Source organism: Lactuca sativa, chromosome 8, assembly GCF_002870075.4.
Source record: "Lactuca sativa cultivar Salinas chromosome 8, Lsat_Salinas_v11, whole genome shotgun sequence".
Taxonomy (NCBI): domain Eukaryota; kingdom Viridiplantae; phylum Streptophyta; class Magnoliopsida; order Asterales; family Asteraceae; genus Lactuca; species Lactuca sativa.
This window is the reverse complement of record NC_056630.2, coordinates 126,371,485-126,393,628: the sequence shown is the minus strand read 5'-3', so window position 1 is coordinate 126,393,628 and position 22,144 is coordinate 126,371,485. Positions and strand designations below refer to the sequence as shown.

Here is a 22,144-nt window from a genome sequence, read left to right as displayed (position 1 = left end):
AAGTTTGGATCTTGAACACTTAAAAAGGTCCAGAGGTGCCTATTTGAAGTCCTAAAGCTTGCCAAGATGCTTACAACACTATGAAGCCTTCTTATTCCTTCAAAAACAACCAAAAGCAACAAGATGAGCTCAAAAATAGACGAGAGGGATTAGGGTTTCTTCAAGGGGGTTTAGGAAGTGATGGAGGCTGAGGGTGAAGCAAACCCTACCCCCCACTTCCTTTTAATAGGGTCCAAGTCCAAAAATTAGGCTTTGCCCCTGATCAGGTATAATGTCATGATGATCATAGTTTCACATCATGACACTTAAATGAGACTCACATCTCTTGTGGCCATGTCACGTCATGAAGAGGCTTCCCTCACATCGTTACCCACTCAAAACTCTTATTTTACTTAAAATTTCATACCTCGAGGACCTAGACTTTACTACTCTTCCCAACTTGAATCAGACTTCATCCTCGAAGTTCGATGCCACAAACAACTCAGGCTAATGCTCCCACATCTCCTCCCCAGGTTCCCAAGTCCACTTGGAACCCCTCCGGTGTTGTCATTTCACCTTCACCGAGACGACCGCCTTGTTGCGCAAGGTCTTTATATTTCTATCGAGAATCGTATCGATCTATCTACATAATTCAGGTGCTCATCAACCTGAATTTTGTCCAAAGGCACCACTACAGAATCATCAACCAAACATTTCCGCGGTTAAGAGACATGGAAAGTGTTGTAATTATGAATAAGCTTATCAGAAAGATCTAATCGATACACAACCTTGCCCACCCGAGTGATAATATTGAAGGGACCAATATACTCAGGGCCAACTTGCCCCGCCTCCTAGAACCAGATGATACCAATGTTTTAAAAACCGGTTTTTTAGTTGAACCGGTATAGTGACCGGTTCCCGGTTCAACCGGTTTAACCGGTTCGACCGCTGGGTGAACCGGTTTCTATATTTTTCATGTTTTTTTCTGTTTTCCTACACATACCTACATATATAAATTATGAATTTGATGTTTAAAAGTTTAAACATTAAAAATACATTAAAATAACATATAACCATAAGTTTTAGTGTTTTATATCAATCCATATATGTCAAAAAGAAAATAAAGTATAATACCGAAACAAAATATAATTTTAGATGAATGCAAACACATCAAAAAAATTTATAAAATTTATCATATGTTTTTATTTAGCAAAAACTAAATAGATTTGAAAAAAATCACCAAAGTTTATTATGTAAATGGTTTTTTTTTCTTGTGGTTTTATTAGGTGTAACCGGTTCAACCGGTTTATTTTGACCGGTTCAACCGGGTTTTTCTAAAAAACGGACGGTTCAATCCGGTTCATAAATCAATGTAAAACCGGTGATAGTTGAACCGCTCCCTCTCCCGGTTCCCGGTCCAACCGGTTCGACCGGCCGGTTCAAACCGGTTTTTAAAACATTGGATGATACCTTTCCAAGGTGACAGTTTTAGAAGCATAAAATCTCCGACCTGAAACTCGAGGTCTAAATGTAACCGATTAACATAACTCTTTAGGGGGCGATGCGTGTTTTGCAGCCGATCGTGCACCTACTGTATCAACTCAGTGGTATTGAGTACCACCTTAGTACTTCCCATAACTTGATGTCCGACCTCGCCCCAACAAACCAAGGTCCAACCTTTCCTCCTGTAAATCATATCGAAGGGAGGTCGATCAATACTAGTGTGATAATTGTTGATGTAGGATAACTCGACCAATGGAAGATAAGTATCCTAGCTCCTACCAAAGTATAACAAACATGTCCTGAGTATATCCTCGAGCGTCTGAATAGTCTGCTCACTCTGTGTGTTATCCTGAGGGTGGTATACGGTGTTGAAAAGTAGTTGAGTACGCAAATCCTCATGTAACTTCCTTCAACACTTGGAGGTGAAAGGAACATCACAATCAGAAACCACAAAAATTGGAACCCCATGTGGAACAACTACCACCATGATGTAGACGTCAACCAACTTCTCAGTGTAAATGCTCTCAACAATACGGAAAAAATGAGCACTCTTGATCAATTTATCAACAATGACCTAGATAGAATCAACCCCACAAGTCGTCCTCGACAACTTTCTAATAAAATCTGTGGTGATCTCTTCCTACTTCCACATGGGAATGGGTAATGGCTGAATTTTTCCATGGGGTCTATGTTGTTCGGCCTTGACTTTTCGGCAAGTCAAAAACCGCTCCACAAAACATGATATATCCCTCTTCATGCAAGGCCACCAGTAACTCAATCCTAAGTCTCTATACATCTTTGTGGCCCTTGGATGGATCCAAAACTTCGACTGGTGAACTTCCTCTAATAATGTCTGTCTAACCCCACCAGCAATCGAAACCCATACTTTGCTGCACTGAGTCAATAATCCCCACTATCCCTGTCAAATAATGAAATATGGCTCCTAATTCTTTCTTCATTCTAATTCTCTCTCTTCAACCATTCTACTTGTACCTTCTTGATCAGATCTATCAGTGGTGAAATGATAACCATCCTCAAACGTAGATCTATGATGGATGTATTAGCTACCTTGCAAATCAAGGCATTAGAGACTTAGGATTGAGTTACTGGTGGCCATCTTTTGCACATCCTCATCTCTGACCCGAAACCCATACTTTGTACCATAACGAGTCCCGATGGCCATCTTCTATACATCCTCATCTCTGACCCTCATATGATGATAACTCGATCTCAAATAAATCTTGAAGAACCAAGATGCAACCTGAAGCTGATCAAATAAATCATTTATCCTCGAAAGTGGATAACGGTTCTTCATCATCAGCTTTTTCAACTCTCGATAGTCAATGCACATCATGTATGAACCATTCTTCTTTTTCACACACAAAATCAGTGCTCCCCATAATGAACTGCTCGCTCTGATGAATCCCTTGTCTAATTGCTCATGTAGCTGTGTAGACAGCTCCTGCATCTCTAGATGACCTAAGCGATAGGGTGCCTCGACTATCGGTGTCACACCCAAAATCAAAGCAACCTAAAACTCAACCTGCCTCTCAGGAAGCACTCATGATAAACCCTTGGTAAACACATCGGGGAACTCCCGAACATTAGCATATCACTCACAGTCTTCTTACTCTTAACTCGCAAATTCACCCCATAAGCTAGGAATCTGTAGCACCCCTAATGAATATACCTCATAACTTTCACAACTAAATAGACAGTCGGTCCATGTTGAGCACCCTTGCCATGAATAACCAGTTCTCCCCCACTTGGGGTTCAAACTCTTGCTAACTAGAAGAGAACCGAAAGAGCGAGCGTATTGTGGGTCAGGTGGCTTCCTTCGATTATGATAGTCGTGATTGTTGACTCTGCATCGGCGAGTTTGGGTTCCATATTAAGACACTGTGTGTCATATTCTGATAAAAAAGGCTCACAATTTAAGGTTCTCCATTCATCCCGGGGCAATGAAGATGTATAGGGATCTTCGTCCTGATTATTGGTGGCCTTGCATGAAGTGGGATGTGGTTTGGTACATGGAGCGTTGCTTGACTTGTAGGAAAGTCAAGGCCGAGCATCAGCGTCCTCACGACAACATGTAGCCGTTGGAGATTCTTGTATAGAAATGGGAGGACATCACTATAGATTTTATCACGAAGCTTCGCAGGATTGCGTGTGGAGTGGATTTGATTTGGGTCATCGTGGATCGTTTAACCAACATAACACATTTCATCCTGAACCAGAAGAGTATTCCAGCAGAGAAGTTGGAAAAGATTTATATCAGGGAGGTTGTGACATGTCATGGGGTGTCGGTATCGATGGTTTCTGATAGAGATGTTCGGTTTACTTCCAGGTTCTAGAAGAGGTTCCATAATGAGTTGGGCACTCGTCTCCATTTTAGCACAGCTTTTCATCCGCAAACTGATGGTTAGAGTGATCGTACTATTCAGATCCTCAAGGATATTTTGCGGGTGTGTGTTCTGGATTTCAGGGAAAGTTGGGATACATATATTCCGTTAGCAGAATTTTCGTATAACAATAGTTATCATGCGAGCATCGATCGACTTCCTTTCGAGATGCTCTATGGGAGGAAGTGCAGGACCCCGATTTGTTGGGGCGAGGTCGGTCAATGGTTTATGAGGAGTACTGAGGTGGTACTCAAGACCATTGAGTTGATTTAGCAATTTTGGAGCAGGCTCCAAACAATTCATAGTCGGTAAAAGAGTTATGTCGACAGACGCCGATCAGATTTAGAGTTTCAGGTGGGAGATATGGTTCTCCTGAAGGTGTGACCTTGTAAAGATGTCATCCAGTTCAGGAAGCGGGGAAAGCTGGTCCCCAGGTATATTGGTCCTTTCAGGGTCTTGGCCCGGGTAGGCCGGGTTGCAGGGGTGGCTCCACCATTTTGGGGGCTCTAAGCAAATCAAAATTTTGGGGCCCCTTGGACTTTACTATACCGAATGTTATAAACCCTCTCATCTAATAAACATGTTGTTAAAACTCAGAACAAATAAACAAATATCACATTAATTAAAAGTGTTCAAACAACTAATTATACAAAAAAGTACATATTGCCATAGATAATGAAGCATAAGCCATGAGATACTTATGACAAACATGTGGAATAGAAGGATATCCTTTCTCTTTGCATACAACTCAGACTATAATCAAAGGCAAGTTTCCCAGGTTTCTATAATTCATGATCAAAATCAAAAAATATGGGGTATTTTAGGTAATTTACATGGTGAATAAACACCTAAGATGGGGCCTTTTAGATGTTGGTGTGGTCTTGTGATGTTAAAAGCAATCATCCAAGTGTTACCCTAATTATAAATGTAATAATAATTGGTTTTTGGGCCTTTTAGAATGAAAGTTTGGGCCTTAGTCTTGGACCAAACTAGGTAAGGGATAAAATGGTCTTTTTACCTTAAGTATGGATTGAAGGATATAGATTTGAATCTAGTTGTTAATTGGGTATTATTTGATATTGATAGCTCGAGGATTTGACAGAACAACGATGAGGGATTTATCAGTGTGATTCAGCAGTGTGATGTGAGTTTCCTCATTATGTTTAGCGGGTTGAAGGCACCAATGTCGACCCTTGATCTGTTATGTTAGGATACTCATTGTCTGTGTGACACTAGTATGTGTATGTGTTGTATGCTTACTGGGTGGGGGCCTGATGGTTATTTTGTATGTTATTATATGTTATGCTATATGAATTGTATGTGGACGGGGCCCATTATGTGAGTTAGGGTAGGGCCCATTATACTCATTGGGTGGGGCCTATTATCTGAGTTAGGGCGGGGCCCATTTACTCATTGGACAGGGCCTGTTATATGTTATATATGTATAGTATGTGTATATTGGGGGAACTCACTAAGTTTTGTGCTTACGATTTTCTTTTTATGTTTAAGGTACTTCCAATTCCAAGGGGAAGGGTTCGGGATGATTGCAGAGCACACACCACCTCGTTCCACTTTTTGTGATTCACTCTAATTGATATGTTGTTTGACACATTTATTTTATTTGATTTGTATTGATGATGTTTTGGAAATACTTATTTTTCTGAATTAAAAATGAAATTTATGGGTCTTATTTTTGGGACATTACAGTAGTGATCTGTTAGATCTGTCTGTTACTGTTTACTGGCTATATGTTTATCTGTTGCATATATTGACATAGTATAGTTGGGTTGAGACTGTATTGCTTTGTGCTGTCAGTCAACAAACCTAGTAAAGTTTATATCGATATGTTGTTATGTGTGGTTGGGTTGAGGTGGACCAATAGAGACTGAAGGCCAAGAGACCCAGGGAGGCCTGGATAAACTGAAGGCCTGTGAGGTGGACCAGTCAGGCCGAAGGCCCGGAGAACGGTCCAGGTAGGCTAAAGGTCAGGTGAGACGGTCTAGTCATGTTGAAGGTTCTATAAGCGGTCCAGATAGTCTATAGGTCGGCATGGCGTTCCAGTCATGTTGAAGGCTATATATGCATGTTGTTGTTTGTTACGTGTGTGTTGTGGTACTTTGGGGGAACTCACTAAGCTTCGTGCTTACAGTGTCAGTTTATTGTTTCAGGTGTTTCAGATGATTGTGGCAAGGTGAAGGCGTGACCATACATATCCTTGGTTTTACATCTGATTGGATCTTAGGAGACTCTGAGTTTAAATAATGTTCTGGAAATAATGGTTTTGTAAATACTTCTTTTAGTAAATGGGTTGTTTTGAAAAGTTTAAATTTGTTATGATTTTTGAGACGTTACAGTCTTCATGATCTCCATCTTGTTGCATTTGTGTAAAAATAAAGAAACTAGGCTAAACTAATCTATTACATACAAGAACGAATAAATGAAATAATACATATTTATTTATTACATCATTATATGAATAAATAAATAACAACCATAGATGTCCTAATGACTTTTTTATACACAACATCTAACATATTAAATAAACAACACTTTATTTTTTGTAATGCAACTTTTATATAGCCAAAATGCATCGAAAAATAGTTATATAAAAATAAACAAATTTAAACTACAAATTGCCAATATATATATATATATATATATATATATATATATATATATATATATATATATATATATATAGGGTTAGGTTATTTTGTTTTCACTATCTATTGTGTGCATGTATCACTGATTCTGGACCAATCATTTTAGTTATTTTAAGAAAGTAATTAATGCATATTATATGTTGAAGATATAATATGTATTAATTACATCTTCAGCATTTAATATGCATTAATTACTTTCTTAAAATAACTAAAATGATTGGTCCAGAATCAATCATACAGGCACACAATAGATAGTGAAAACATTTGAACCTAACTATATATATATATATATATATATATATATATATATATATATATAGAGAGAGAGAGAGAGAGAGAGAGTTGGGTTCAAATGTTTCTAGCAACCATTGTGTACATGAATGCACCAATAGGAATTTAGGAAAAAATAAATCATTAATAATAAATATAAAGGTATAATAATAATCTATACTATAATTAATTATGGTAAATTGATAAAATCAAATAATATCCCCCTTTAAATTAGGATATCAGTTTTAAAACCTCACCCCCACCAGATTAGGGTTTTACTCTTCTTAATTTTAGTCATAACAGGTGATGATCCACCTTCCGTCTTAGGCCTCCACACGCAGAATGTTCCAGAAGGTAGAGCTTCCAATTCGTCGGCTTCTGATGATGAACACGAAGAAGATTCTTCTGGTTCATCAATGAACAACTTCCATAATGAACTGGTGATAGAATCAGAAGCATGAATCTCATTATCCTTTGATTTAACTTCATCCTTGATGAGAAGATCGCGATTGAAAAGAGGAAAAACAGTCCAGCCTCGCGAATCGATCTCTTTTTCTGAAACTCCTTCTTCATTTATATCCAACGAGAATCTAAAATCGTCTTCATTGGAATCCCCAAATTCGTGAAATCGACCGGCCTGTTCTTCACGTATGACTTTGGCGATATCCATGGATGTTGAAGTATCAGAAGTGTAAAAACTGACACTAGGTCTGCATACAGAACCTTTGATTTCCCCCTGTTGATCCATTTCGCTGAAATTCCAGTAATCTTATACGAGGTTCTTCCATGGAATCTTTATTCTTGTCTTGTTGTGTTTTTTAATCATTAAACTGATATTATATCAAAAAATAGATTTTTATTTGCTAATTTGCTAATATGTAGATGCAATTAAGTGAGAATTCACAGCCGATACGGATCGAGTACACACCAATTCAAGATTCTAGCACAACCATGTTCATCAAATCTGGTGTTAAATCACATAATTTCGGATTATATGGTAAATGCATTCTGTCAGAATATTTTTTGTTAACAACATATATATTTTCTTAACTGGTAATACTAATGAGTAATGCATCTTATTCTTTCAGAATAGCATGGAGAAGGAATTCAATATTGATCATACTAGATGAAGATTTGGAATCGAGTTCAACAACATTATAATAGTGGTAAATATGATACTTTTGAATGTATTCTATGTATTCTGCCATAATAAAATCTATTTATTCTGCCAGAATGTATTCTTTGTATTATGTCATATTCTATGTATTCTACCAGAACATATAAAGTGATAGTTAATTGCAAGTAACATGTTTTTAACCATTATTAGTTTTTGTTGTATTTATGATAGGATGGTTGGAAGAATGCATTGAAAACCTAATAGGAATAACTTGAAGAAAGAATAAAGTTTGATCATACTCACAATTTAAGAATATTCTTATTTTTTAAGAATTTTATTCATTTTTGTTGATATTCTTTTAGAATATGTATAATTATATTAAAATGTATAAGGCTTTTAGTCTTTAAGAATATGTATGAATTTGTATTTAATTTCAGATGTATAAGAATATATTAGAATGTTGTTATTTTTCAACATTGGATTCAAGAATTTTGTTATTCTTCAATAATATTCTAATAGAATAAAATTCTGAAAAACATCATTCTAAAAAAAATATTCTGACAGAATAAAATCGATTATGTTTATAAATTACGTTAGAATTAAAATTGAATTAATTAAAAAAAAATCAGATTTTTAAAATTTGGAGAATTAATTATCCTTAAAAATCCGAAATTTTCCTTTTTTAAATGTAGTTAATTGTCTAAAATACCTTTTTGCTAAAATTTATGTGATTATATGGTACATGCAATCCTATTGAAATATCATACACTCTCAAATCATGTCAACTGATTAATTCCATCTGTTGGTCCAGATCTGTGCATTCTGGCATACAATAGTTAATAAAAACAAAATAACCTAAGCCTATATATATATATATATATATATATATATATATATATATATATATATATATATATATATATATAGACATTTCTTAGCTAAAAGAAATTCATGCTTGTCTTCCAAAAACCAAAGATCATCAAACATAAAAAATCATTCTAGCATATAAAAGATAGCTGTGATACCACTGATGGATTTTAAAACATAAAATAGAAAGTTTTTCTTAAAAAACGACGACGAAAGCATTTATAAAATAACTAGTATATTTTAGATCATTTTAAAACAAACCCATAAATGATCATTTTACATAGGTTAATTATATTAAAACACCCATAGGATGTTTTACAATGATAACTTTTAGAGCCTTTGAACCCACTTGGAATTGGGGTGTTGAAGTAGATGGAAAAAGATAAGAAACTTGATCTTCTCTACAAGTATCCACCTCAAAGATTAAGACACTTTGGAATGCTAGTTCCCTTATTATATATTGAGTTTTCTTAAGCCTTTAAGTGCTTAACGCAAACATGCACTAAAGGATAAACACAAAGTAGCACCAAAAACACAAATGACTAACTTCACAAGAGAGGAAGAGCAAGATAGAGGGAGGGTTGCGACTTTTGGTTCTTCACAAGGAGAAAGAGATGAGGTTTTGCAAGCAACATACTTTCTTATACAATCACATGCAAGTCAAAAAGAATATACAGAAAGTAATGTAAAGTAAAGACTAGAAAGTAAGCATGGGGAACAAAGGAGGGAGGTTGACAAGCAACCTCACATACCCTTTAAAAGTTGCGTCCACAAGTAAGAGAAAGAGACAAAATCTTTATTCTGTTTCTCCAACTAGATAAAGGTAACTAACCTGTAAGTCTAAAGTTAACCAATGTGTCCAAAACATTTGTACATGACTTATTAATCATACCATATGATATATTAACTAGTTTGTTCTTACTTTTATTATTATTTTCATAAAACAATAATTATTCTCTAATTAAATACAAGAGTTGAATTTATTTATTAATAATCAAACACTTAATAAATATTTAATAAGTACCAACTTGATTAAGGTGTGACCTTATAGGATCATATGTTATTAGCAACATCATTCAATAATGATTCTTGAGCATATAGATCCAACAATTCTAAATGGTAATTTCGACTTAATCTATTAGGTCGAGGCTACACTTCTCAGATGTGATTCTTAACAATGTATTAGTGGATAAAGTTTCCAACTTTAATTCCAGTCACGCAAGATCTAAACTTTAATACTTAAAAATAACTTAAAGGGCCATACAACTTGCATGACTTAATGGAAAGGCAAAAGATCCAAACTTTCCTAGTCTAAAAGGTCCAAGGGACATTTCAAAGTTCTCAAAAGGTGTTGGATTTATATCAACTCTGCGAACACTATCAAAATGGACCAAAAAGTGCAATAAGTAACAAATAACAAAATCTAATGATCCAAAAAGTAAGTAAGAAACTTTGTACCCACAAAGGTCCAAAAATGATGCAAACTTTTTGGATCTAAACTTGAATCTTCCTTCTATGCAACAAGAGAAACTTCTTGATCTTCAAGCTTCACTAAAAAATGAAGAAATAAGCTTCACAAAAAATGGAGAAATAAGCTTCACAAATGGTCTAAAAACTCAAGAAGAAGAAGAATGAGGCTAGGGTTTTTTCAAGGAATGTTGTAAGGGTGTTGGAGGTTGAGAATGATCAAACCCTAGGGGTTAGTGTCCTTTAAGTAGTTCCAAAACCCTAATAAAAACTTTTAGCCCAATGGGTTGGGCATGTTGCGCCTTTTAAAGGGTGCTTCGCGAGCTTTCTGATAAATTCAAAATTTTCAAATTTTTCAGCAAATGTGATTAATGGCTTCCTGCTTCACCCCATCCTTCTAATTTCTTATGGACTATAACCCCCAACCCCCTCGCCCCAATTAAAGAATGAAAAAAACATAATTGGAACTCGGATGTTGCTGTAACGCCCCGATTTTTCAGGTACTGGTTTTGTGAGAATTATATTGATTTCAAGGTCTACTCGACGAGCTGGCTGCCCTACTCATCGAGTAGCAGCGGGTTGGTCTGCGTGTTTTAGTAACCTACTTGTCGAGTCCAAGAAGGGACTCGACGAGTAGGAGCTGGAGGATGAAACCCTAATTTCGGGGGTTTTACACCCTATTTAAGGACCACTTATCCCCCTTAGCCTCTCTTACTGCTCCCCTCAAATTTAGAAACCCTAATTGTGTTTGTTCTCTATATTGGTGTGCTTCTTAGCTTAAAAGAGGAATTTTGGTGAGGAAGTTTGAAGATCGAGAAGTTTTGAGCAAGGAACAGCTGAGGATCTAAAGTCTACCTCAGTTTATCACCATTTGGAGGTATCAAGTCATCACCTTGAGCTTCTTCTAGTTAGACCCCTTCTATAGTTGAGTTTTGGGTCCATTTAGGGCATTTGGTGTGGCATTCTGAGTGATGAACCAAGATCTAAAGTTGAAACTTCAGATCTAGGCTCATCTTGACTCTTATCATCATAAAGTCTCAGTCCTTAGCATGTTGGTGAAGCTCTTTTTCCTAGAACCTCTTCTTTAGCTTGTTTTGGGTCATTATCATCTTGCTGCACGTAAATTTTGCAACTTTATGTGATAAACATGCCCTAGGAGCTTGGATCTACAATATCGAACCTTAGCATGGCTTAAAAAGCCTCTATATGGATGAAGGATTGATTAGACTCGACGAGTCGGATGAAAGACTCGGCGAGTCCGATGAAGATAGTCGTAGACTCGGCAAGTCAGATGAACGACTTGACAAGTCAAATAAAGATTGTCTTGGGCTCAGCGAGTCAGTCGGATGACTCGGCGAGTAGGCTAAGGTTTTCCCAACCTTTGGACACGTATGAACGCGACGAGTTGTAAGGGGAAAACTCGTCGAGTTGGCCGAGAAGTTACGGCCACTGACACTAGGAACTCGACGAGTCACTCAAGTGACTCGGTGAGTTGGTGAGCATACAAGGAACTCGGCAAGTGACTGGTTGTACTCGACGAGTTGAGGTCAACATGGACTGTTGACTTTGACAGTTGACTTGGACCTTAACCAAGGGTTGACTTTTGGACTTCTGGGACATTTTGGAAAAACTGGAAATTTACAAGCATGGTTCTATGGTGCAATTAGGTGGTGGAATTGTACTGGCAATCCAAGAGCTTGAGTTTATCTTCGAGTCGACAGTACGAGGTGAGTTATCCTCACTATATCAATAGGGTCTAAGGCACCAAGGTCGACCCTTTATGTATTTATATCTGGATTATGGCATGATATGTTCATTGATTACATCCTGGTAGTTAGGATGGTGATATGCTTATGCTTAGTGACCTGGCTAGGTCGGTGTCCTGGGAATGCTATGTTAGTGATCGGTGAGGTTTGTATCTCGGTTATTGGGATGTTGCTATGATTAGTGAACTATTAGATCGGTTTGACTGTTATATGATATGAGCTAGCGTATGATATTTATGTGCATATGATTGTTTGGTTGGGGGTTGGGTTGAGGCGGTCCTGCTTTGTGTTGTAGGCCAACATACACGGCGAGCGGCCCAGATAGGCTGTAGGCCCTGCGAGGCGGTCTAGTCATGCCGAAGGCTCGGGAGTGGTCCAGATAGACTGTAGGCCCTACGAGGCGGTCCAGTCAGGCTGAAGGCTCACTATGCATGCTGTTCTGTAATTGTTATATGATTTGGTTATATATGTAGGGCGTTGGTATTTTGGGAGAACTCACTAAGCTTTCGGGCTTACAGTTTCAGTTTATTGTTTCCGGTACCTCAAGGGGTCGCGGCAAGGCCTACAGCCGCCGACAACTGGTGAGCTCTTGAAACTCTAGTGGTATGTTTCTAGTGAATCCTTTTGCAATGAGGGTGAGAATCCTTAAAAATTTTCAACTATGATAATGTTGACGAAAATACACCGCCTAAGCTAGTGTTCCATAACACGATCTTATATATATTCCAAAAGGATCACAAACCACACCGTTATAATCTCTACACTAATATGTACAAGAATACCATGAAACCAAAATACTGTAAGGGTCACTTGTTATGTTACCTTTGAATTGAAGCATGATCTCTTTCTCAAAGGCCGCCGCAACCACCTAATCGACAGCCGCGACAACAAGAATGCAATTAGCAAGAGAAAGCTGACTGTAAAGTACAACATTGTTGTAAGAAACCTCTCATTGATTCAAATATGGTAACAAATGCCGATTACTACTACTACACCACTACTTGGAAATCAAATTCGATACCACCTACATTTTGATTAGAGATGGAGACGAAGACCTAGTGGCATTAGCTGCTTCAAGAGGGGGTAAAGGAGGGTGTTTTTTAAGATGATGGTGGCGGGGAAGAAGACGGGGTGGGGGCGGGTAGTTTTAATAGGGTTTATTATTTTCTTTTTCTTTTTTTAATGTTAAAATGAGTTAAAGAAATATTTTAAAAAAAAAATTATATAAAAATATTTTTAGGTAGGAAAGGGACCAACTACAATTAAAATGAAAACTACAAGAACATTCCATGATACTGAAAAAAATTATGGACTAAACTTAATATTTCTGAGAACCGACAATTTATGAAGATTCTACTTTGTATTAATATTTAATTTACATCTACTTGTTATTTGTATGATTTTATAAAATCATATCTTATGAGTAATATAATGATTCTTAAAACAAATAGATCTTTACTCTTTAGTAGTAGTTGTGGTGGGGATTCTCTAGACAAAAACGTCACGTTCATGTTACATACGCCTACCACTATAATTAATTTGATTTATCTTAGCACTGTGAAGCACCCATATAAAAACAAAACCATATTTTTAAAAGATGGTCGGAAATTATATTATTTTTTTCTGGACCAACACATCACTTCATGTTACATACACCTACAACCGTTGACTTCTTGATATATGCTTTGAGGCTGAATTAATTCATCTCATCCAAATTTCTTTGCAATCATTTCGCATAAACTCTTCCCAATTAAGTTTCGACTTTATATATCTTTCAAGCACGTCTTCAATGGCGTCTCCTTCAACTTCACCCATTCACAGCTTTCAGTATGATGTGTTTTTAAGCTTCAGGGGTGAAGACACCCGTAAGAATTTCGTTGATCATCTTTATCTTGCTCTTGAGCAGAGAAAGATATCTACTTACAAGGATGACGAAAAAATCGAAAAGGGAAAACGGATCAGTGAACAACTCATTAGATCCATTGAAGATTCAAAATTCTACATCATTGTTTTTTCCAAAAACTATGCATCCTCATCTTGGTGCTTGGATGAGCTTGTGAAGATAATGGAATGTCACAAGACTAACGAGCGTATTGCTTACCCCATCTTCTATGACGTGGAACCCACCGAAGTCCGCCACCAAACCGGGGCAGTTGGAAAAGCCTTTGCTAAACATGAAAAGGAAGAGTCTGCTGAGAAATGGAGAGATGCTCTGAAAGAAGCAGCCACTCTGGCTGGATGGGAGTTGAAGAACACGGTTGATGGGTAATGCCTTTATCGTATATATCTCTCCAATATTCTTTTATTTTGACCCGAAATGATGCTATTAATTCTTCCTCATCGATTTTGGCCATTTTTTTGTTCTAATCAACATCGATCATAACATTATGCATTACACATACACCATGCATCGACTTCGGATTTTTGAAAATCCGACTCAAGCAATGGGTTTTGCCCACCTTCCCCTATGGCGGCTGCTGTTTTGGCCAAAATCAGGACAGGACTAAAAAAAGTCCCAATCATTTCAATTCCAGATCTGTCCCTGTTTCCAATATTTTCATAATTTCACAATAAGAGGTATTTGAGGTTTCTGCTTAGTCATGATTCAGCCGTAATTACTACAATTCTTTCATCGTATCTCAGTAATATTCTTGCATTTTTTTTATTCTTACTAAACTAGGATTAATGCTCTTGGAAGTAACTTGTAAGTAGGGGTCCATGGCATCTCATGCGGAATTGTCATGTTTTTAACTCCATCTCGAGTCTCATGGAAAGATTAAAAATATATGTGATTATATGAGTATGTTATTACTTAATATACATTTGTATGTTATAGATCTGAAAGTTATTGTACATGTTGGATTTTGAGTAAGCAAACTGAATCCTCTTATATACAATACAGGCATGAAGCTAAATTCATTGAAAAAATCATCGAAGATCTTTTACTAAAGTTACCTTCCAACGATCTTATCATTGATGAGAATTTAGTAGGCATGGAAGCCAGGATCAACGAAGTCTTATCTTTTTTAGGAGTTGGGTTTGATGATGTTCGGATGGTAGGGATCAAAGGGATGGGTGGTTGTGGGAAGACAACTTTGGCCAGAGCTGTGTTCAATCAGATATACTCTAAGTTCGAAGGTTGCAGCTTCCTTGAGAATGTAAGGGAAAATTCATGTTCTTCCGGTTTGAAGTCATTACAGGAGCAAGTCCTTTTGAATGTTGTCTTAAATGCTCATCCCATCACCATAAATATACAAGGTGACAAGAAAAGACTGATGAAGCAGATGTCTAGGACAAAGGTTCTTGTTGTTTTAGATGATGTGGATTGTGTAGAACAACTTGAGGCGTTGGCTGGTAAGCCTAACTGGTTTGGGAAGGGAAGTAGAATTATCATTACAACTAGAGATGAACAAGTGCTGCTAAAACACAAGGTGAAGTTGATTTATAATGTCAAGTTGTTATCGGATGAAGAAGCAGTCTGCCTCTTCAGTAGGCATGCATATGGGCGAGATATTCCAATTAGTGAAGAGCACAAAGGAATGTTAAAAAAAGTTCTACATTATGCTGAAGGTCTTCCCTTAGTGATCAGAGTTTTGGGTTTAAATCTCGGTGCAAACAACGGTGCTAATGAGCGTGGATGGAAAGAAACCCTAGAAGAATTAAAAACAATTCCGTTGGAGGAGACTTCAAAAAAATTGGAATTAAGCTATAGTGGTCTGGAGAAGGATTACAAGGAAATGTTTCTGGATGTTGTATGCTTGCTGAAAGGTGAGACAAAAGACTATGCAATCGAAGCACTTAAAAGTTGCGAAGATTATGCAAAGCTTGATTTAAAAGTTCTTGAGCGAAAATCTCTCATAACTTTTTATAAAAATTCTATGGGTTATGAGTGTGTGGGCATGCATGACCATATTGAAGAAATGGGTTGGAATATCGTTCGTCGTTTGCACCCGGATAAGCCTAACCAACATAGCCGATTATGGATTGATGACGAAATTGAATATATATTGGCTAATGACTTGGTAAGGACATTCACAATACATTAAGTTTCATAGAGTTTAATGGATTATCACATTTTCATTTTACATTTCATACAACTTTACAATTTTTTCCTATAATGCATGCTCTGAACTTTAAAGTTCAATGAAATATTCTCAAAACTAATTTATAATATTTATTTAAGAATTATGAAGTTTCTTTTTCTTATTGAAGAGTTCGATGGTTATTAAATGCCTATGTAATATCTCATAATGATAGATTTGCATTCATTGAATGACAACTAGATTTGTCATCTTATTCAACTCCCCCATTGAACTCTCCATTGTGAATGTTCGAAATGATCAAATGCATTTGTATGTTGGAAAAAAACTAACACGTTAATTATTAGTTGTTACAATACAAGTTTTATGCTGACTGTGATTGCAGGGTACTGACGCAACAAGATGTATACAATTACGCACAAAGAAGCTCAACCCGGAGATTGTTATGCAAGGTCTTAGAAAGATGAAGCAACTTAGATTTCTTGACGTGCATGTGGAAAAAAACATTCGTGCAAGTATATTTGATCGTTTTCCTTGGAATTGGAAACTTAATAAATTTGCCCCATACTTTCCGAATGCTTTACAATATCTACGTTGGAATAATTACCCTTATAGATCTTTACCGAGAACATTTCAGGCAGATAATTTAGTTTCACTTGAGATAGCTCACAGTGAAATCGTACAACTTTGGGAAGGGGGAGAAAGAAAGGTAGACTTGTGGTTGATTTATTGTTTTGCATGATTCATTATAATGCTATATATACATTGATCTTCACTTTGTTACACAGATATTCAATTATTCATCTTGTTCTTTTTGCTTATATTAGGTTCTTAACAAGCTCAAATTCCTGGACCTCTATAATTCAAGGTTGAAGACTCTTGACCTTAGGCTGACTCCAAATCTCGAGAAGTTGAGTCTTGTAGGATCTAATGATTTGGTAGAACTTGACATGGGTGCTGGATGTTTAAAGCTCATATACATTGACATCAGTTTTTCGAAGTTGAGGAGCCTTGATCTTAGGCCGGCTGTGAATCTTGAGTTGTTAGTTCTTAAGAATTGTGATGAATTGGTAGAACTTCATATGCCTAGTATATGTCTAAAGTTGAGATCCTTCCACCTTAGTAATTCAAATTTGGGAAGAATTGACCTAAGGCAGGTATCAAATCTAGAGGTTTTAAGGATTGATGGATGTGTAAATCTCAGATCCCTCACACTCCTTAAATCAAAATTGAGGACCCTTGAAATCGGGCTGACTCCAAATCTCGAGCGTTTAGATCTTCAAAAGTCTGACAAATTGGAAAAGCTTCATATGGCCGATGCATGTGAAAAGCTTGCATATATCGATATTAGTCATTCAAAGTTGAGGACCCTTGACATTGGGCTGACTCCAAATCTCGAGCATTTAGATCTTCAAAATTGTGATAATTTAGAAGAACTTCCTATGGTCAATTCCTATGAAAAGCTTGCATATCTCGATATTAGCCATTCAAAGTTGAGGAGCGCTGACCTTAGGCTGACTCCAAATCTTAAGACATTAAAGCTTACAAATTGTTCTCATTTGGTAGAACTTAAGGCTCCAGCTGGGTATGTAAAAGGGCTTGTCTACTTAAGCTTAACTGGTTGTTTGAGGTTTAGTTCGTTTACTTATCGTAGTGTGGATGAATCAGATCAGGTTGGTCCTTTAGCTGAGTTACATTTGATTGCCAAGTCCCAAGAAATATGCCCAATTCACCCACATAATAAGTTGCCAAAGTTTCAGTTTGCATGTTTTTATGAAAAAAGTCCCCCTTCATTAAGTAGTAATCTTGAGGAGCTTATTTCATTTGGTCTCTGTGCTTGCACAAACTTTAATAGGATTTCAAGAAGCATTTGTGGGTTGCGAAATTTAAGAAAGCTTAAACTCCAAGGCAGTTTTCCAGAGGCACCCAAGGAACTTCACCAGTTAGAATGTCTAGAGGATCTAAGTTTGTTGTCTACAAATATTAAACATCTTCCAGATAGCATTTGTATGTTGAAACATCTAAAATCTCTTGAACTCAATAAGTGCTCGTTGCTTGAGAAGTTACCGGAGGATCTTGGTCAATTGGAATGTTTAGAGAAGCTATACTTGATCGAGTGTAAGTTTCTACGAGATATCCCTAACAGCATATGTAACATGAAATGTCTACAAGTGTTGCATATAAAAGGTACATCTATAAGTCATCTTCCACGGAGTATTCTTTTGTTGAAAGGTCTAAGTATCCGTGGGTCAAGACAGCTTCTTGAGTCGTTTGGTTTTACATCCGAGATACAAACCTCAAAAAACCAATCATTGTGCCACGTGGAGGTATGATTACCCATAGCAGGAATCTCCCCTACTGTTATTTTGAGAGGCTCTCAAGTCCTCAAAAAGCCAATTCACAAAGAACTATTGTAACAGGTATTTTCTATATTCTATTGATCTTCTTACTTTCATTTGCGTTTTGAAATTGATAGCACAATACATAACTTTTCAGCCAAAAATCAACTATAAAGCTTAAAAATTACAAGTACTGTACATAAATGAAGAATCCATGTTAAAGTTGTGTCTCGTAGAGTAGCTTATTCATCGTTTATGTTAAATTTGAAGGTGTATTCGAGATAAAACCACCACGATTTGGAAAATCCCAAAGATGTCATTTATTCATGCATTGTACCATATCAGAATTCAAGAATCAGATGTCAAGATCCTGACATATGTGGATTTTGTGCACGTTAATTAACATGTAAGCTATAAAGATCGTTTTTTTTTTCATTTTTGTGCATTTGAATTATATCTGTTTTACTATCGATGCTAACATTTAAACCATTTCCTGCAATCTAGAGTTTCAAAAAACCGGGAAGCCATGGGCACACAAGGTGATTTGCCAAACTACTTTTGTCAAAACTATTTGCTTTACACCATTCCATTTAATGAATCTTGTCCTTAATAAACTTGAGTTTCTTTAACCATCTTACTTTTTCTCCATTCATAATCCCAGAAGCTCTAACTTGTGATGTGTTGCACAATCTATATATGTAAGTATTTCTTTTATTTTCATAAAACATGTTTTATGGTAGTAACCTGGTTTTAGCCTTGTTTGTTTTCTTGTGCTTAGGCTCTACATATATGCCAATTGGAAGAAGATAAGGAAACATCACAAGGTTTTGGGTGGGAGTTAGATTAAATCAATGTACAAGAAGATATTACAAAGGATTCAAGGCATTATGATAGCAAAGAGTTAATGTTCAGTTAGAGTTATTTAGTGACAGTTAAGAGGTATAAGAGCCCACATCAATGGTGGAAATTTTTTTGATTTCTTCTTTCCTGACTGAATTCGTTCCTCAAATCACAGATCAGTTACAATTGTGAGCTGCTTATTCAGATCACAACACTGTTTTTTCTTTATTCTGTTCTTTAATCCATAGATCTAATCTGTTTCTGTTCTTTCCTTTACTTCTTGAACAAAATTTTTTGTTTTTTCAGCAAAATCAGAATTCTCTTCTTTGATTCACCAGGAATTATCAATCAGTTTCCAGTGACAAACATAGCGACTTTTGTGTCTATATAGTATATACAAACTCGATGGGGGAGATTTACCTGCTTTGGGGGCATCGTTTCAAGACGATTTTACAAACAACGGATATGGAATCATTTGTTGATTCATCTACTTCTCGTCCAATTGAAAAGCTATAGGTATCAATGTCTGCTGAACTTTGGAACTTCTCATTTGCAACAAGGATTTGCTAAAAAGTCACGTGAATTACAAAATATCGCAGAAGGAAAATTGTTAATAATATTGTATTGCGGCAAAATCAAGAGATTGCATGAACAATTAAAGGCAATATGTGATGTGACCTGTTGTTATTCTGATTCAGTTCTCACTGTCCTCATGGTTTAAATGCTGCCTTTGTTAACTTTGCAATGATGATTGAGAGTTCTGATTCACCTCGTGATTTTGCTACCTTGAGATCAAAATTGCTACTCCGTGAACAAAGACTCTCAAGACAAGCCAAAAGAGTTACGGATCATCCTGTTGTTGCCATGCACTCTTCCTTTGTAAATCATCCTCCTCATACTGAAAAATCCTCGGTAGTGTGTCAAATATGACATAATCGGGACATTATGCCAGCCTTTGCTTTCATTTTCGCGGCTTTCCTCAAACTAGAGGAGGAAGAAGTAATTTTCGAGGAGGTTCAATGGTACTTCTCAGGAAACTTAGTTGGGTTTTAATGGAGGAAATCCTTCTGATTTTGGCGCTGGAAATAATGGTGATACTGCCGGATTTTTTGCTTCTCCGATTGGAGAGTACGGAAGAGACGGAAGAGATAAACGCGATTAGGACACCTCATTTAGTAGAAACCTATAGTAAAAAAAAAAACACCCTAATAAAAAAGTCAACAGTGCTTTTTTTACATTGAACAGCATGTTCGTATACTCATAATCAAATATAAACTATCCCCTACACAAACCCAACTTTTTGTTTTTCTTTAATTCACTTTATTTTTATTTTCTTTATTTTTTATTTATATATATTTTTTTCATTTTATACTTCAATATTAATATATATATTTTTTGTTTTGTTACGTTGTTTCAGCAATCAATAATAAAATATTTTATTTGCAATAATGTATAATTTATATTGTTTTTATTATAATAAAGTAATATGTAGGCATACGATTTTTATGTAATAAGAATAACAAATTAAAAAAACTAAATTGTATAAATGTTCGTTATGGTTTGCTAAAAATTACCACTTTGGTTCAAAAAAATTTAGACTAGCACCAGAGGACCAAAGTTTTTATTTTGTTGCGAATTTTGTCCAATTTTTTTGAACTTTTTTATAATAACGATTTTGCCCTAATATTTTCTTTTCTTATTTGTTTTAATTATTTTAATGTTTTCTGAATAAAAGAAAAATAAAAAATAAAGATAAACCCTCAAACCACCCTCTTAGTTTTAATATACTAATGCTTTCTGATCTACCACCTAGTAACTCAAAACCACCACCATTCTGATCCGCAACTCGAAGAAGGGATGCCCGATGCCATCTTCCTCAGAAAACCCTACATCTCCGCCGCCTTCATTTCTCTACTTCTCCGGTGCTTCGTCGTTCCTCAAATCTGAAAGCCTTCACCAACCTCCGACAGGAAAACCATCATATATGAAAGCCTCCACCACCATTTGGGAACCCTAACCCTAGTGCGTCAAATCTAAACCAGGACGATCGATATGGCGAAGTTGGGATACCCTAAACGACCGATTGGAGTAGCATTGCTAGGGTTTCTCAATCTCCTAGCTTGAATCTTTGCCGAAGAAGGATAGAGATGAAGAGAAAGAAGGAGGCGCTATCATTTCTGAAAATGCAAATTTTGGAGCTATGATTTCTTACATGTAGCGGTGGCGGCGAAATGGGCGACACCGGTGTGTCTGTGTGTTGACGACAATGGTAGAGTCGGCGGCGAAATGGGCGACACCGGTATGTGTTCAATGATGGTGAGTTTGAACAGGTCTCCATCGCCTTTCCAGATCCGATGAGAAGGTGTTACACCAGAAGATAATGGCGACAAGATGGTGGTGCTCTAGTGAAATCATAATCAATGGTGCCGTCGGAGTTGGAGTCATTGGCGGCGCTGGAGAGATGTTGCAGATCTGGAGCTTCAGAGTGGGTAGAGATGAAAGAAGAGATGGCGGTGCTCTAGACGGTAGACAATACATGGTGGTGGCCTCCGAAACCATCAGTCGCCGGAACACTCAGTCGTCGGAAGCCTATGTCATCGGTGATTGTATTTTCATGTTTTGAAACTTAGAGTGGGGGAGATGGATTTGTGAAGAGAGAGAGGGGGGAGATGGATTTTTGCATTTATTTTTTATTTTTCTTTTATTCAGAAAACATTAAATTAATTTTAAAAAATGAAAAAACTATATATCAAGGACAAAATTGTCATTATAAAAAAAAGTTAGAAACAAATTGGACCAAATTCGCAACAAAATGAAAACTTTGGACCACTAGAGCTAGTCCAAAACTTTTTGGACCAAAATGACAATTTTCAGCTAACGGACCATTTGTA

General features: G+C 36.6%; 1 protein-coding gene across 3 annotated transcripts; it reads left to right on the top strand.

Annotated features, from left to right (window-relative positions):
- Window positions 1–13,670: 13,670 nt before the first annotated feature.
- Window positions 13,671–21,995, top strand: LOC111920118 (disease resistance protein RPV1). 3 transcript variants are annotated; one of them, XM_023915695.3, is made up of 9 exons: window positions 13,671–14,299; window positions 14,937–16,056; window positions 16,460–16,783; window positions 16,902–18,494; window positions 18,684–18,819; window positions 18,918–18,952; window positions 19,075–19,111; window positions 19,192–19,352; window positions 19,592–21,995. In XM_023915695.3, exons 1-4 carry the CDS (start codon window positions 13,824–13,826, stop codon window positions 18,405–18,407), a joined length of 3,426 nt encoding a protein of 1,141 aa, XP_023771463.1. In that variant the 5' UTR covers window positions 13,671–13,823; the 3' UTR covers window positions 18,408–18,494; window positions 18,684–18,819; window positions 18,918–18,952; window positions 19,075–19,111; window positions 19,192–19,352; window positions 19,592–21,995. The 3 variants fall into 3 exon arrangements, with proteins under 3 accessions (XP_023771463.1, XP_023771462.1, XP_023771460.1); XM_023915694.3 differs by having other exon boundaries at window positions 19,560–21,995; XM_023915692.3 differs by lacking the exon at window positions 19,592–21,995 and having other exon boundaries at window positions 19,192–19,520.
- Window positions 21,996–22,144: the final 149 nt, after the last annotated feature.